At 41.6% G+C, this 18,350-nt stretch overlaps 1 protein-coding gene across 2 annotated transcripts in view; it reads right to left on the reverse strand.

Annotated features, from left to right (window-relative positions):
• NSMCE1 (NSE1 homolog, SMC5-SMC6 complex component) overlaps nucleotides 1-15,146 on the reverse strand; it is a 38,937-nt gene extending 23,791 nt beyond the window's left edge. Inside the window, exons 1-2 of one of the 2 annotated variants that reach the window (XM_023741001.1) lie at nucleotides 15,001-15,146; nucleotides 8,652-8,798 (exon numbers count right to left, since the gene is read on the reverse strand). In XM_023741001.1, coding sequence (XP_023596769.1) covers nucleotides 8,652-8,798; nucleotides 15,001-15,037 — 184 coding nt within the window. In that variant the 5' untranslated portion in view covers nucleotides 15,038-15,146. Of the gene's footprint in view, nucleotides 1-8,651; nucleotides 8,799-14,931 lie in introns of both variants that reach the window. The other variant, XM_004386593.3, reaches the window with a different exon arrangement.
• Nucleotides 15,147-18,350: the final 3,204 nt, after the last annotated feature.

Here is an 18,350-nt window from a genome sequence, read left to right on the forward strand (position 1 = left end):
TTCTGTGAGTATGGAATTATTTCGAAATAAAAAATAAATTTAAAAAGCTCCTCTAGGATCTTCGGGCCACGAAGTCCGCCAACGAACCTGGCACTGGCTAGGAAGGCAGCATGCGGCAGTGATAAGGCACGGTGCCAGACTGAGCCCTGGCCGCCAGCCCTGCTCTGCCACCAGCTGGGTAGCACAGCAAACTTCTAGGAGCCTCTGCTTCCTTATTTGTAAAATGATGGGACTGGACCTGATGATTCCCTTAAAAAGTTCTCGATCACCAACTTGTTCAACCAAAAAAACAAGGCTTGCCTTTTCAGCCCCCAAGCATTTTAACAAGGCAAATAACTCTGAGGGACTTGTTGCCCTGCAAATGTGTAGGCTGTGGTGACTTTCTGCTTCTGCTCAGTAAATTCACATCTTAGTTACCCTCCTGCTGTTATAAATACCACAAGTAGGTGGCTTTAACAAACAGAAATTTATTTTCTCAAGAGTTTAAAAAAAAAAAAAAACTTGCCATCATTGATTCTAACTCATAGCCACCCTATAGGACAGAGTAGAACTGCCCCATACGGTTTCCAAGGCTGTAATCTTTATGGAAGCAGAGTGCTACATCCTTCTCCCACGGAGTAGCTGGTGGCTTCGAACTGCCAACCTTTTGGTTAGCAGCTGAGCACTTAACCACTGCGCCACCGCACACCTTATTTTCTTAGTTAGGAGGATAGAAGTCTGAATTCAGGGTGCTGGCTCTAGGGGAAGGCTTTTTTCTTTGTGGGCTCTACAGGAGTCCTTGTCTATTCCCAGCTTCCGCTCCTCCGCAATCTTGTGCAGCTTGGCATCTATCTCCCCCCACCCCTCCCCACCCTGCTTGCTTCCTTGTTTGCTCAATCGGCTCTTTAGTATCTCAAAAGAGACTGACTTAAGACACACCCTACACTACTACTGCCTCATTAATATAACAAAGAAAACCCACTCCCAAATGGGATTTTAACAGCAAGTAAAGGGGTTAGGATTTACAACACATATTTTTGGGGGACACAATTCAATCCATAACACCACATGATAAATGAAATAGAGGCTCCAACCCTCAAACCCCATGCTGGGCAACAGCATACACCTCACTACAGTATTCAACACCACTCTACCACAAAATCATCCGGCTTGATCATCCACCCATTCCCTAACGGGCCTGAGGCCACTGTCCTCCTGGTTTCTTTTGTTTTTGAGAAACTCAAGAAATTTTCCATACCAACTCTCTTCTGAGTGAGACTTTGAGGAAGATGCTTCAAGTATATTTATAAGCTTGTTTGTTGTATGTTTGCCATCCATGCAATTTTTTTTTCGTGAAGTGTCTGTTCAAACCTTCTGCCCATTTTTTAATTGGGTTGTATGTTTTCTTATTGAGTTTTGAGAGTCCTCTATATGTATACTCTGGATACAAGTCCTTTATCAGATACATGATTTGCAAATATTTTCTCTCAGTCTTTGGCTTGCCTTTTCATTCTCTTATCAGTTTATTTTAAAGAAGTTTTTAATTTTGAAGTCCAATTTACCAATTTGTCCTCTTATGCATCAGACTTTTAGTGTTGTTTCCAAGAAATCTTTGCCTAACTCAAGGTCACACAGGTTTTCTCCTGTAAGATTTATAGCTTTAGATTTTACATTTAGGTCTGTGATTCATTTGGAGTTAATTTTTGTATCTGGTACAAAGACTGGATTGAGATTCCTATTTTTGAATACAGATATCCAATTACCATAGCACCATTTGTTGAAAAGATTTTCTCCACTGAATTGCCTTTGCCTTTCTGTCAAAACTCAGCTGTCCAACGTCCACCCTGACAGGGAATATAACAGAGAGTCCCTGACGGAGCAGGAGAAAAGTAGGGTGCAGAACTCAAATTCTAGTAAAAAGACCAGACTTAATGGTTTGATTGGGACTGAAGGGACCCCAGAAGACATGGCCCTCAGTCTGTTACCCCAAAACTAAAACCATTCCTGGGGCCAACTCTTCAGACAAAGATTAGACTGGACTATGAGACATAAAATGATACTCGTGAAGAGTGTGCTTCTTAGCTCAAGTAGATACGTGAGACTGAACGGGCAGCTCCTGTCCAGAGGTGAGATGAGAAGGCAGGGAGGGTCAGGAACTGGTTGAATGGACACGGGAAATTCAGGGTGGAAAGGAGGAGTGTGCTGTCACAGTATAGAGAGAGCAAGTAGGGTCACATTACAATGTATGTATAAATTTTTGTATGAGAGACTAACTTGAATTGTAAACTTTCACTTATGGCACAATAAAAAAAAAAAATCAGCTGTCCACCTATGTGCAAGTCTATTTCTGGACTCTCTATTCTGTTCCACTGGTCTATATGCCTATCTTTATGCCAATGTCACGCTCTCCTGATGATTGTAGCTATATGTCTTGAAATCAGGTAGTATTAGTCCTACAAGTTTGATCATCTTATTATAATAAGTTCTGGTTCCTCTAGGTCTGCTGCATTTTTAAAATTAGCTTGTCAATTTCTACAAAAATGCCTGCTGGCATCTGGGGTTTTAAAAGCTAGCGAGCAGCCATCTAAGATGCATCAATTGGTCTCAGCCCACCTGAAGTAAAGGAGAATGAAGAATACCAAAGTCACAAGGAAAGTATTAGCCCAAGAGACAGAAAGGGCCACATAAACCAGAGACTGCATCAGCCTGAGACCAGAACTAGACGGTGCCCAGCTACCACCAATGACTGCCCTGACAGGGAACACAAAGGAGAAAAGTAGGGTACAGAACTCAAATTCTAGTAAAAAGACCAGACTTAATGATCTGAGACTGGAGGAACCCCAGAAAGCACAGCCCTCGGACTCTCTGTCAACCCAGAACTGAAAGCATTCCCAAGGCCAACTTTTCAGACAAAGATTAGACTGGACTATAGGACATAAAATGATACTCGTGAGGAGTGTGCTTCTTGGCTCAAGTAGATACCTGAGGCTAAATGGGCAGCTCCTCTCTGGAGGTGAGATGAGAAGGCAGAGAGGGTCAGGAGCTGGTTGAATGGACATGGGAAATTTGGGGTGGAAAGGAGGAGTGTGCTGTCACAGTATAGGGAGAGCAAGTAGGGTCACATAACAATGTATATAAAAATTTCTGTATGAGGGACTAACTTGAATTGTAAACTTTCACTTAAAAGTACAATAAAATAAAATATTGCCTGCTGGGGCTTTGATTGGGATTAAATTGAATCTCTAGTTCGATTTAGGGAAAACTGACATCTTAACAATACTGAATTTGCTAGCCTATAAACAAGGTATGCCTCTCCATTTATTTAGATCTTTGATTTCTCTCAGCTATGTTAGTGAAGAATACTGAATATACCAAGAACTGCCTGAAGAACAAACAAGTCTGTCTTGGAAGAAGTACAGCCAGAGTGCTCCTTGGAAGAGAGGATGGCAAGACTTAGTCTCATGTACTTTGGACATGTTATCAGGAGGGACCAGTCCCTGGAGAAGGAGGTCATGCTTGGTAAAGTAGAGGGTCCGTGAAAAAGAGGAAGATCCTCAAAGATAAAGACTGACACAGTGGCTGCAACATGGGCTCAAACACAGCAACAACTGTGAGGATAGTGCAGGACTGGGCAGTATTTCGTTTTGTTGTACACAGGGTCACTATGAGTCAGAACCAACTCGACAGCACCTAACAACAGCATGTTTTATAGTTTTCATCGTACAGGTCTTACACATCTTTTGTCAGATTTATTCTTAAGTATTTCGTATTTTTGACTCTATAATAAAGATGCTGTTTCTTTATTTCAATTTCTGATTATTTGCTGCTAGTATCTGTACTAGAAGAAGTACACCCAGAATGCTCCTTAGAAGCGAGGACAGTGAGACTCCATCTCACATACTTTGGACATGTTATCAGGAGGCACCAGTCCCTGGAGAAGGATATGATGCCTGGTAAACTAAAGGGTCAGTGAAAAAGAGAAAGACCCTCAATGAGATGGATTGACACAGTGGCTGTGACAATGGGCTCAAACACAGCAACGACTGTAAGGATGGCACAGGACCGGGCAGTGTTTCGTTCTGTTGTGCATAGGGTCACTATAAGTCAGAACCAACTCAATGGCACCTAACAACAACAACATATAGAAATACAACTGAGGTTTGGATGTTGATCTTGTATCCTGTGACCTTGCTAAACTCGTTAGTTCTATTAGCTCTTTTGTAGATTCCATCAGATTTTCTACATAGATGATCATGTCATCTGCGAATAGGTAGTTTCACTTCTTCCTTTCCAATATGGATACCTCTTCTCTCTCCTTCCTTGCTTCTTCCTTCCTTCTTTCTTTTTTACCTGACTGTACTGGCTAGAACATCTACTGCAATGCTGAATAGTAAGGGTGAGAATATACATTCTAGTCTTGCTTCTAATCTTTGGGGAAAGTATTCAGTCCTTCATCATTAAGTATGATGTTAGCTGTAGGTTTTACGTAGATGCCTGTTATGGATTGAATTGTGTCCCCCAAAAATATCTGTCAACTCGGCTAGTCCATGATTCCCAGTATTGCGTGATTGTCTACCATTTTGTCATCTGATGTGATTTTCCTATGTGTTGTAAATCCTACCTCTCTGATGTTAATGAGGTGGGATTAGAGGCAGTTGTGTTAATGAGGCAGGACTCAATCTACAAGATTAGGTTGTGTCTTAAACCAATCTCTTTCGAGATATAAAAGAGAGAAGTGAGCAGAGAGACATGGGGACCTCATACCACAAAGAAATAAGAACCAGGAGAATAGCATGTCCTTTGGACCTGGGTCCCCTGCACTGAGAAGTTCCTCGACCAGGGAAGATTGATGACAGGGACCTTCCCCCAGTGCCAACAGAGAGAAAAAGCCTTCCCCTGGAGCTGGCACCCTGAATTTGGACTTCTAAACTGTGAGAGAATAAATTTTTCTTTGTTAAAGCCATCCACTTATAGTGTTTCTGTTATAGCAGCACTAGATGACTAAGACAATGCCCTTTATTAGGTTATGGAACTTCCCATCTATTTCTAATTTGCTGAGGGTTTTTACCATTGTTGCCTGTCTCTCCAAAGTCACTGTCCTTCAGTGATCTGCTGAAATCCTCAAATCCAGGTCTTACTCTTTAGGCATTGTCATGGATTGAATTGTATCCCCCCAAAATATCTGTCAAATTGTCAATTTGACATTCAATTGTCGATTGTCATTCCTTGTTTTAAAACCTCTCTAATAACAATGCTGGCGAACAAGGTTTTTTGTTTTTGTTTTTAACGAAAGGTAGGCCATGACTCCCAGCATTGTCTGATTGTCCACCATTTTGTCATCGGATATGATGTTCCTATGTGTTGTAAATCCTATCTCTAGCCTACTAAACTGTGAGAGAATAAACTTCTGTTTGTTGAAGTTACCCACTTGTGGTATTTCTGTTATAGCAGCACTAGATGACTAGAACAGGCATCCTACGCCTACCTTCCAACCAGGGTACTTACATTGAAATCATCTGATTCATTGTTTGTATGCCACATGAGGCCCAAGAAGAAGCAGGAGCTTTATCTCTGTATCACTTGTCACTAGAATAGAGGCCTGGCCCACATGAGAGTCTCAGGGAAGTTTGTTGGGTGAATGACACGTTTGTACTCTAGTCCTGGCTCAAAAGCTAAGGCGCTCTAAAAACACAGGTTCCCATTGCCCTTCAGAAAGCCAGACCCAAGCCTTCAGACCAGGATTTCAGAACAAAACCCAAACTCCTCACTAGCCAGCAGAATTGTGGAATTTGTTTCTCCCTAATGACAGTAAAGCAGCCCTGATGGTGCAATGGTTAAGAGCTACGGCTGCTAACCAAAAGGTCAGCAGTTCGAATCCACCAGCCGCTCCCTGGAAACCTTACGGGGCAGCATTCTACTCTGTCCTATAGGGTCGCTATTAGTTGGAATTGACTCGATGGCAGTGGATCTGGTTTGGTTTTTGGAATGACAATAAGTGGAACCCTGGTGGTACAGTGGTTAAGCATTGGGCTGCTAACCAAAAGGTCAGTAGTTCAAACCCACCAGCAGCTCCACAGGAGAAAGATGTGGCAGTCTGTTTCTGTAAAGGTTACAGCCTTGGAAACCCTATGGGGCAGTTTTACTCTGTCCTATAGGGTCGCTGTGAGTTGGAATCGACTGGACGGCGGTGGGTTTGGCTTTGGTTTGAATGATGGTAGGAAGAGAGCCCAAACAAAAGCCCAGAAGAGGAAGTGCTTTGATAAACTGGAGAAACACCCTGGGAAACTGCAATTAGAATAACTTGAATAACTTGTTTCATAATTCTCTTAGACGTTAAATATTTTTCCAGTTGGTAAAAGGGGACTTTCCAGGGCATCTCTTCAAAGTATAAGATATAATAATGGGTCTTCTAACTATTTATTTTAGAATATTTCTTTCCGTCATTCCTTGTTTTAAAACCTCTCTAATAACGATAATGCTGGCGAACAAGGTTTTTTTGTTAGTTTTTTTAATGGAAGGTAGAAGAAAACAAACTACATATATACAGTTATACCACATATACCCTAGCCATAACCATATCTTGAGGCACAGAAATGGCACAAAAAGTGTAAAGAATAAATCAATTCCTAGACACGTTCTACAGGACTTTCCTAAATTAGATCATGACAACTTTAAAGGTCAAATAAAGGCAAAAACACTTTCGTTCTTAGTCTAAGGCATCATCTGGCTCTTCGCAGTGAGCTGTGAAACTTCCCCATCAACATCAAAATTCATGCTCAGGACTTATGTGAGAAACTAAAAGGGAAGGACTCTAAAAGGAAGAAAGAATGAACTGTCATGCAGATAAAAGATCAAGGCAAGCATTCTTATGCCCATCTCGGGAGGATATTAAAGGGTAGGCTTAAAGTCTTGTTGTGTGTTTTAAAGGCAAGAGAAACTAGCTTGACACGTAAGATATTCCCTTTCGATAAAAGAGTCTCTCACAAAAGATCTCTATCCACCACAGTTCAGGCAATTACAGCAGATATATTTTTACCGGAGGGACAGTTCTAAACACAGCACTAATTATGTCACTTTTCCAATTTAAATCTCTCAAGAGATCCGCACTGTCCACGGGATTAAATGAAAAACCATTACTATGGTATACAGGGTTCTTCATGATCTGTAAACCTACACACCAAGATAACTTATGTTCTTATGTCTCTTATATTCTTGTCTATGGTTTAGAAGGTATGTTACAGAATTCAACATAGTTAAACAGGTTTCCTTACTATAGGACCCCGCAAAGCCTTTAATTTGCTAATGTGTATCATGAAGCTTCCAAAATTCCTCACGGCAACTTCTTCAATGGACCAGCGCTCTGAAGAACACACTGTAGGGAGCCCTACCCTCTAGTCACTTCACACTCTGCCTCTTCTCCAACATGCCACCCTCTTTCATCCTTCCTTCTTTTGCACATCTTGACAAAGTATGTTTCTATACTCACTGTCTCCTCCTTCTTACCCCTGTTCACTCCTCAGCTCTCTGCCATCTGGTTTGTGCCTCTATCATGCTGCAGAAATCGCAGGTTTCTAAATGTGGCACCTTTTCTCGTGCCCCTTCACCTGTGTACTTTGCACCCCCCTCCCAGAATGTCCCTCCTCACCCCTCTTGGTTCAGCTCACCTCTGTTATTTTTTCCACCTTTCTTCTGAAAATTAAAAATAGAGAGAGGAAAAAAAAATACCAAATGAGAAAACAAACACCTGTATTCCCAATAATCAGAAGTGACAACCATTAGAATATGCTAATAATGGCATTGTGTTCAAGTGTTCCCCTTTTTAATAAAAGGACAAAACATGATAAAGATGAAGTGCTTGGATTTCTACTGACAACCCATTTCCACTCATCTCCCCAAAGGCAGGCACCTTCACCAGTGTGTCACATGTCCTTCCAGTCCACTTCTACACATTTACATGCGTATACATGCATTCATAAACAATGAAGATGATTTTGTAACCACAAAAAATGAACAAAATGGCATCATACAATAACTTAGCAACTTTCTTTTTCACTCAACACTATGCTTTTGAGATCCATCCATATTGATTCTACTAATCTATCAACATTGCTCCTATTGCTTCTACTGACAGCTTAGTATGCATATTATCCTATCTACTCCTCCCAACAACCCCGAGAAGATACTCCAAATGCCCACAGCTGGCATGGGGCAGGGATGGCACTCTCTCCAGCTTTGGCCTCGTCCAAGGCTGTGCCCTTGACCACTGTGCTAAGCTGCCCTCTTACTATCAATTGCCAACTGGGCACTGTCCCTGTGCCAGGTGTTTTGCATATACCATGTCTCCTAATCCTCTGAATTACCCTATGTGTCAAATACAATTCTTAGCCCCATTTTAGAGATGAGGAAACTGAAGCTGGAGCAGGTACTAGAGCCTTGGTGTGAGCCACAACTATACAGCCTCAGAGTCCAAGTTCTTATCCACTGGGCTAAATGACGGGTTTACTTAAAAAGAAATGGGAGATGAGATTAGGAAGCTGGGCAGATATAAAATTGTGAAGAGACTTGAACATCCACATCAGGAAAATTGACTTGTTAGATGATGAAATACCAGTGTCGCTAGTCTCTGATAACACAGTACCAGCGCACCCTGAGAACAGGGAAACGATACTTACGGTCATGGACCTTATAGCAATGCTTCTGCAAGCGTTTAACGGCCTGTTCCTCTAACACTCCGTGAGTCATCAGCAACTGGAGGAATCGCCGATGGACATCAGTCATGATGCCCATTCTTCTTGTACTGCACTGCATATATGAAGGAACTAAGAAAGAAGTAAATGAAATCGAGTCATTGCCAGGCATACCAGAAGCAACACCCTAGGTTTTGTACTAATTTGTTGTTGTTGGGTGCCGTTGAGTCGACTCCGACTCATAGTGACCCTGAGTACAACAGAATGAAACATTGCCCAGTCCTGCGCCATCCTCACAATCATTGCTATGTTCGAGTCCATTGCTGCAGCCACTATGTCAATCCATCTCATGCTAATTTGTATCAACACATATAAATTTGTTATGGTTTTAAAAATTAAGTTCCCCATGCTAAATAGTACATAAGTGAAAAGATCAACAGTCAGGGGTGAGGTAAACTGGTATTCGGCAGTGGTAAGAAGCATGGACTCTGAAGCCAGAATGCCCGGGTTCACAACCTGGCTCCACCATTTATTAGGTGTATGAAATTGGGCAGCTTAACCTCCCTGTGCTTCAGTTTCCCCGTCTGTAAAATGGAGATATTGACAAAAATGTTCTCCATAGGATTGCTTACAAGGTTTACATGAGTTAATACATGTAAAAGCCTGGTAACACAGTAAGCACTAAACAAGTGTTAACCTATTTTTACTATTAGACAGTTCTGGATCTGAAACTTGGCTCAGCCACTTAGCAGATCTCTGGCCTTGGATAAATTTAGTTGAGGCCTGTTTTCTCATTGCTTAGGAAACTGCTACTAAACACTTAATAGATGTTAATTTCCTTCCCCAAGCCTCTAATAAAAACAACTGTCATGGCAGGACTGCAAAGTATTTTTAAAATCCCTTGCTCTTATAAAATGGAATCTTCCCACAAACCACAAAGATCACAGCTGATAAAAGCATTACGCAGGCCCTGATCTAAAGACCTCTCCTGCAGCAGAGAGGCAGTGCAGTGCGGGGGCTGAGAGCGTGGGTTTGGAAACGGACAGGTGGCACTGAGACCAGTGCTTACCAGACCTGCCTGATCTTAGGAATCACTTAACCTGCTTATTCAAAATGCAGATTCTCAGGCCCCTTTGCTGAAGGTTCTGACTGCAGTGGGACCTAGAATCCTGAGGTTTTATCATTCACTTCAGGTGACACCATGATCTGACAGGAAATTTGCTGTTACCTTACGCAAACAGTGCAGAAACATTTTTAGCTAACATACTTAATCCTAAGCCTCAGTCTTGTCATCTGTAAAATGGGGATAATAATAACTACCTCAAAGGCGTAAGATGAAGCATAAATGAGATACGACTATCAAAGGCTTGCCAAGTACCTGGCAGAGAAGATACACAAAAAATGCTTTTTACTGTGCTTTTTTAACATCATCCTCAATTCTACCTCAGAGCTGGGAAGATACACTAACATGATCAGTTTCTCTGCCTGGTAAATATCCTCAAGCATATCTCACCAGCATCTCAACCTCAACAAATCCTAAAGTGGACTCATCCTCTCCCTCCACCATCCTCAACCATTTTTCTCCCTCGAGTCCTTCCCTTCGTGAATAATCTGGTTTGGATGGTGCAGTCCATGCAGCCATACCAACCACAAACCTGAGCATCAAACTCTGATCTTCCTCTCCTTCAACCTCAAATCAAGCCAGTCATCGAGTCCTGCCAGTCATTTCTGATCACTAGGCTAGGGTACATTCATCCATCCATCCCACTTTTTGGGCTGAACATCCCTGATTTACCAGTGGTTGTTTTGAATACAGGGATAGAATGTGGCAGGCTAAGGAATTTAGGCTTTTATCCTGGAAACTTTGGAGACTAAGGCTCCCCAAACAAAGGTCTTTAAGCAGGAAGATGATACAGTCAGGCTGTGTTTTAGAAAGGTATCTCCTTTGGCACTGTGGAGATGAATGAGAGAAGCAAAAAAATGGGAGCCAGAGTCCAGCAGGCAGTCTATTAAAGCAATCCAGCCAAAGAGGATAAGGGTATAACTGAGTCTCAGTGGTGAGGACAAATGATAATAATCATGGCCACCATGTCTTGAGCACTATCTAAGTGCCACTCTACTGAGCTTTTGACTCCTTATTTTATATAATCTTTACAAACAATTATGAAAAGTAGACGATATTATATATTTTTAAAGTGTTTAAACTAGCTGCAGATGATGTTTGAAGATAACAGAAAAATGTAAATAGTGACTCTATTAGGAGGTGAGCCAGCAATTTTTAAATTGTCTTTTATTATATTTTAGGTCCTAGGATGAAAAGTGTAACTTATTATCTTTTGCAGAGTTGGCCTTTATCCTAATGACTGATGCAAGTTGAGATTCAGCCCTAACCACTGACTCTGAATGAAACTGCAATTCTTAGAAATCACGTTTTGCTGGGCATGTCCACACAATCAGAGTGAAACAGAGAGTTCTCTGCTGGCAAAGGGTTATCATCTACTACAGTGATTCTTCATCTTTTGGGGATCACAGTCCCTTTTTAGTAATCTACTGAAAGCTAAAACAAATGCACAATCACACATATACACCACCATCTGTGTGCAATTTCAGGGAGACCTGCAGACTTCCTTGAAGTCATCCATGGAAGACTAGACCCCAAATTACAAACTCCTGCTCAAGACAGACTCTTAAATCTTTTTCCTAACTGCCTGCCCCAGGTTAGGCAAGAAAATGCAGATATTTCTAATGCTATCCGACGCTTTATTACAGAAAAATCTAGAACAATAAAATTACCCTCTCCCTTCACTGGAAGTGTACCATACAGGGTCTGGAACTTATCAGCAGCATTTCTTTGTAGGCGAGCGTATGAAAATAAGAGTGAATAGGAAGCAGATTTGAAAAGGAAAAAAAAAAGAACCAGAAATGAAAAATGTAAGTATTAAAAGTTTAAGATTTCATTGAATGAAAATTAAAAACAGATTGAACACAGCTGAAAAGGAAATTGTTAGACTAAAAGAAGAAATTAACCGGAATACAGCCCAGAGGGGAAAAAAATAAGAACTATAAGAGGTTAAGAGATATGGAGAACAAGATAAAAAAAACAAGTCTTATTAAAATTCTAGAAGAAGTTAGAGAGAATGGCTGAGAACTTATCAAAACTAATGAGAAAAACATCAAGTCCCAGATTCAAAAGATCCATCAAATCCCAAGCAGGATAAATTAAATAACTATTCATCTAGGCACATCGTAATAAAATTGCACAATATGAAAGGTGAGAAACAACCAGAGAGAAAATTCAGATCACTTTCAAAAGAGCAACAATTAGACTGACAGATGACTTCACAACAATAAAAATGGAACGTTAGTTACAGTGGAATAATATCTCCAATAAGCTGGGAGGATGTGTCTCTCGACTAAGAATGCTATACTCAAGGAAGATTGAGAGTGAAATAAAAATGTTTCCAGACAAAGGAAAACTGAGAGAATAAGTGATTTGCAGACTCTCTCCCTAAAACAATCCAAAGCATTTACTTAGGCTGAAAGAAAGAAATGCCAGGTGGAAGGTCTAAAATGCATCAAACATGTAGTTAAATCCCAGCATATTTTAACGACTAACTGTACAAAACAGTAAAAAAAAAAAAAAAAAAAATGTGTCTTGTTGGGTATAAAAAAATAAACACACAACAATAACAGCATTTAAGTTAGGAGTCAGGTGATATATGGCATATGTGTTCTAAGGTCCTTGTGATGGTTGGGAGATGAATTAGATTTTACACTTTTAAGTATACATTGTACAATTTCTAGAGTAATCACTAGAAGAATAGAAATAGTGTACAATTTCCAAATTAGTAAAGGAAAACATTTAATGAGAAAAAAATTACTTAATTAACCCTAAAGAAGGGAACAAAGGAGGGGAGAGAAAAAACAAAACAAAACAGAGACTAGGCAAGACAGATATTAAAAAAAGAAAAGTAGAAATAAATCCAATTAGATAGGTAATAACAATGAATGAAAATGGACTAACTGTACCAGTTTAAAGACAAGGACTGTTAGACTGGATAAAGAACTTGTCAAACTAGATGGTGAATAAAATCTAGCTAAATGAGTATAAGACCTACGTCTAAAACATAAAAACACCAAAAGATTAAAAGTAAACAGGTAGAAAAAGATACACTCTGCAAACAACTAACCAAAAGAAAGCTGGTGTGGCTATATTAATATGAGGCAAAACGAATTAATATAGATAAAGTCACTACAAACTAATAAAAGGTTTAATTTCCAAGATTAGACCATTTAAAATGTTTATCCAAAAGAAACCCAAACTCATTGCTGTCGAGTCAATTCTGACTCACAGCAACCTCAGAGGACAGAATAGAACTGCCCTACAGGGTTTCCAAGGAACAGCTGGTGTATTCGAACTGCCCACCCTTTGGTTAGCAGTCATAGCTCTAAACCACTGCACCACCAGGGCTCCTTAAAATGCTTGTTGGTTGTTATTAAGTGCTGTCAAGTCAGTTCTGACTCATAGCAACCCTGCGTACAGCAGAAACACTGCCCCGACCTGCGCAATCCTCACCGTCTTTTTTATGCTTGAGTCCATTGTTGCAGCCACTATGTCAATCCATCTCGTTGAGGGTCTTCCTCTTTTTCAATGACCCTCTACTCTACCAAGCATGATGTCCTTCTCCAGGGACTGATCCCTTCTGACAAGATGTCCAAAGTACATGAGACGAAGTCTCACCATCCTCGCTTCTAAGGAGCATTCTGGCTGTACTTCTTCCAAGACAGATTTCTTCGTTCTTCTGGCAGCCCATGGTATATTCAATATTCTTTGCAAACACAGTAATTCAACGGCATCAGTTCTTCTTCGGTCTTCCTTAATCGTCCAGCTCTCACATGCACATGAGATGACTGAAAATACCAGGGCTTGAGTCAGGCGCACCTTAGTCCTCAAGGTGACATCTTTGCTTTTGAACACTTTAAAGAGGTCTTTTACAGTGGATTTACCCAGTGTGATATGTCATTTGATTTCTCTACTGTTGCTTCCATGGGCGTTGATTGTAGATCCAAGTAAAATGAAATCCTCAACAACTTCCATTATTTTCTCTCTTTATCATGATGTTACTTACTGGTCTAGTTGTGAGGATTTTTTAGGGTGAATTTGGTTGAAAGATACAAAAGATGCACAAACTATAAAGCAATAGATTGATAAATTGGACTCCATTAAAATTGAGAACCTCTATTCACCAAAGAACACCAGAGAGAAAGAAAATTTTAAAATAGAAACGTTGTAGAATAAGCACATCTCAATCACAACCATTTGTGCTGTGTGCTAGACACAGAACTAAGGCTTCATGAATAGTCTCCATTTAATCTTTACAAGGACCTTATGTGAAAAGGATGAGGGAACTGAGGCTGAGAGGGACATAAAGTGAGACGAGGAGTTAGTAACAGTGGGGATACAAACCCACAGTTCCTGTTCTCAAGGCGCTCCCAGACCAGGCAAGCAAGAAAAATGAGTGGACAATAAAATTATGATCCAGGTCCCTCAACTGCAATTCCTAAATCAAAAAAGGTCTGAAAGCCCAAATGAAAAAAATCTGAACTGACTTTCGGTGAGGCTATTTACGATTGTTACTTAGTCCCCGTAGTGTAAATACGCATATATTTTGATGTGGAAATACCAATGTCTTTGATGACAGGACGCTGCCCCAGATCCCGCTGAGGGTATAGCATAACAGAGTACATGCACCATATTACAATTCTAAAATCCGAGAAATCTTGTATTCTGAACACATCTTACCTCGGGGATTTAAAAAAAGGGACTGTGGACTTGTACTAGGTAAGAAGGACTGTATACAAAATCGAGTGGTGCACAGAGGACGCTGAGATTAACTGAGAGGGGTCGGCGAAGAAATGTAATCGCGGTTGAGGTAAAATTTTGTATTTTGTTTTTAGCAGCTAATACCTAATTAACAATATTTTATTCACCTAATATTACGATACAAAAATTTGTGTGTATGTGTGTGAAGTGATGGGGCTAGATCCCCATCTACTTGCCTCTGCTCCCCCTCTCTGAACCCCATCAGTAAATGAGATGACCCAGGCCCTGCTCCACAGCTCCACACTCCGTTAGCGCACATGGTCGACCCAGAGCCTGACCCTCACTTCCTGTCTCGCCGAACCCCACCTCACATATCCCCTGGCCTTTTCCTGATATCCCTCTTCCTTTCCCGCCAGCCTCCGGTCGCCCTTCCCGAATTACCAAATACGACACTCGAGCGCTGCCCAGACTGTGAAAGCGTAGATGGCCGACAGGCCGACTCGGGCCCACCTTCAAGGCGGGGCGAACGCGAACGAGGAGCTCCCATTGGTCTCCGCCAGCAGATTTTTCCCTCCCATTGAGTGACGCACTTCCTTCGCTCCCGCCCGCGCCGTTGTCATGGTTCTTCGAACTCTGTCCGTTCGGTCACGATTTGGTACTGAGCGCTCCGAGGCTGGGAGGTAGTCCGACTTCCCGCGCCTCTCTCGGTGTTTTCCGGGAGGAGGTTTCGCTTTTGTCACCGCCCGCCTTCCGCACCGCAGCGGCCCCGCCCGCTTAAAGAAAAGGAAGAGCAGAAGTGCAGTCTGTGCTCCCCCTCAGTGGCCAGGATCCTGCGAGCATAGCTAGTACCCCGACCCGGACCTCAGTTGCCCCATCTGTAAAACTGACAGTGTGGCCTCGTGGAAAAGAATGAGGGTTCTGTCGTCATAAAGCCTGAACTGGCTCTGTCACTTACTAGTTGTGGGATCTTGGGCAAGTCATTGAACCTCTCTGAACCTCAGTTTTTTTTTCTTCCATTAAATGGCGATAACAGTTTCTAGGAAATAGTTCTGAGAGGTTTAAAAAAGATAATGCATATCAAGTGCTGATTAAATGTTCCCTATTATCTTACTTAGGGATTGTTGTGAGGAGTAAATGAAGGTATTAATGGAAGTGAATGAATTGTTTTGAATCTGCAGGGCAATTATTTTACAAAAGTTTGTATACCAGTCCCTACTCTGAGAGCCGAGGATGCAGTCTAGCAGCGGAAAAAACTCCGTTGCCACTGAGTAGATTCCGGCTCATAATGACCCTATAGGACAGAGTGGAACTGCCCCATAGGGTTTCCAAGGAGCAGCTGGTGGGTTTGAACTGCTGACCTTTTGGTTAGCAGCCAATCTCTTAACCACTGCACCACCAGGGCTCCTAGCTGGGGAAACCCAAAAACCCGTTGCCTCGAGTGGCTTCTGACTCGTAGTGACCCTATAGGACAGTAGAACTGCCCCATAGGGTTTCCAAGAAGCGTCTGCTGGATTCGAACTGCCAGCCTTTCAATTAGCAGCCGATCTCTTAACCCTTGCACCACCAGGGCTTCGAAGAGGTAACTAACTAATTATAGAACAGTAGTAAATGCAAGTATCCATCTCTGTGAGGATAGATTCACATCCCTACTTGGCCACTTTACCAGTGTGATCTTGCATAACCTCTTAACCTCTAAGTAATAAATGCTTAACTCTGTTAAAGTAAAGCAAGGAGATTTATTGTAGGTTCAGTAACAGTCCAGACTGGGAAAATGTCTAATTTTACAGAGAGAACAAACGCTTCCAAAATGAGGAAGCTGTGGAGACCTTTCAAAGGGTGAGAACAAAGGACTTGAGCTGTACTGCTTTGATTGGACATTACAAACTTAGATTAATGCAAGGCAGGTTGCTGGAAGTGGGGCCAGAAGGGGGAAGGTTACAGGAGATTTCTCTCTTAGAAACAGTTTGCTCAAGTGAAATTTTCTTGTCACCAGTTGCCTAGGAGACCTAGATAAGAGTTGGCATCAAAGTCTTCTTCCTGAGACATTGTTTCAGGAAGGGTCTTAATAGCTCCTGGGATACTATATATATTAAAAGAAAGGCAAGACAGAGTAGGGCCAGAAAATCTAAAGCAGCCATTTTACTTTAGTCAAGCGCCTCAGTTTACTTGCTCTTACCTCTCTGGGCCTCAGTTTCCTCATCTGAGTGGGGAAAAGCTTGAGCTCTTCAACTCAATATTTCTGAGATTCAGGACAAAATACTCAAACTCTCAGCCTGTTTGCTCATCTGTAAAGCAGAGATAATACCAGCACCTTGTCAACAGTGTTGTGAAGATTAAATGGGTTAATACATGCAAACCACTTTGAAGAGTGCCTGGCACACAGTAAGCCCTAGATAAGTGTAACCTACCATTATTAATAAAGTACTTCATAAACTGCTTTAGGGGCAGTCGAATAAGAGAAGAAAACAGCCCTCAGGGTGGAACATCTATATTTTGTTTGTCCTTCACAGTGTGTTGTAAAATTTTCAATTCATTATCAATGTTTAAAAGTTGAGGCATGCCACGTAAAACTCTGAGATATCTGACGATTCATGAAAAATGGGAAAGGCTGGCAACACAGGGCCAGTGTTCTCCCACGACAGCACTTGTTTAGAGCTTGATAGAGACTCTTTTGTAATGAAGCATGTGCTTTCCTGATGTGTAGAGAGACAAAAGTTGACAACCAAGAATAGAAAACACTGGCAGCCCCAACATTTCAGGGTCAAAGAGCCAAGAAAGAGGTAGAAAGAAAAGAAGAGAATGCAAGACCAGCAGTGTCACTAGGGTTGGTGTCACCCAGCGCAGTAACTCATGGTGTCACCCCCCACCATGGACCTCCTTCCATATCAGACCATACAGAATCTTTAGTAATGTTTTTTGTATAATGTTGCTGGTAAATCATAATTCCTGTATATCACTTCTTCTTTACCTTTCATTACTACTTCAGTCTCAAAAAGATTATTGGTATATGTTCAGAAATACTAATCACCACAATATTGTAGCTATAACACCAAAAAATTTGACAAAATCAGCGACGATAAAAACACCGGCAAGCAATGAAAACAACAGCATGTGCTTGTAATACATGCAGACGAAGCCACGTGATTCCAAGTGTCATTGTAATTGGGTAATAATGACAGCTCTGACCAGAGCACATTAGAAAGTTCGAAAGTAAATTAGCATAGAGTTTTAGCCTTGTAGGTATAAGCTGGACTTATGAAAAACGTTTTTGTTGTTATAACTAACTACAGGTATATTTTTATAGACAGTCATTTTGGTGTCACTCCCTCTGACAGTGTCACCCGGTGCGGTCCTCACCCCCTGCACCTCCCTAGTGACGCCACTGTGCAAGACTGAGAGGTATCAGAGACTTGGGGCATATGTAACTGACTCTAGAAGGCAGAGCAACTTAAGCATGTTGGTGAGAGTATCTTTGAAATGACCCACCATGGTATGGGAGACACAGAGAGGAAGAAGGGAAAGTGCTGACAATAGAAGAAAGGGAAGGAATATAGTGATCAGAGGTCTCAATGAGTGGATCAGGTTCAAGAGGAGCAAGTAGAGAGCAAGAACTGGAGCTCAGGGTGAGGGAGTGATCCACACGGGGTAACTATCCAGCCTCAGTATGACTTTACACTAATAAGACCCATTCTCTAGTTGGTTCAGTAAGTATTGATTAGGACCTTTGATGTGTCAGACATTGGGTTGTCTGCTGTGGGGCAACTCTGACAGTTCAAAAGTTCTGAAAGCTGTCCCTAAAAGGTGTGAGATTTTAGAGAGGCTATGGATACGTAAAGTTGTTGTACACAAGGGAGATGGTC

This window comes from Trichechus manatus, unplaced genomic scaffold, assembly GCF_000243295.1.
Source record: "Trichechus manatus latirostris isolate Lorelei unplaced genomic scaffold, TriManLat1.0 scaffold00170, whole genome shotgun sequence".
Taxonomy (NCBI): Eukaryota; Metazoa; Chordata; class Mammalia; order Sirenia; family Trichechidae; genus Trichechus; species Trichechus manatus.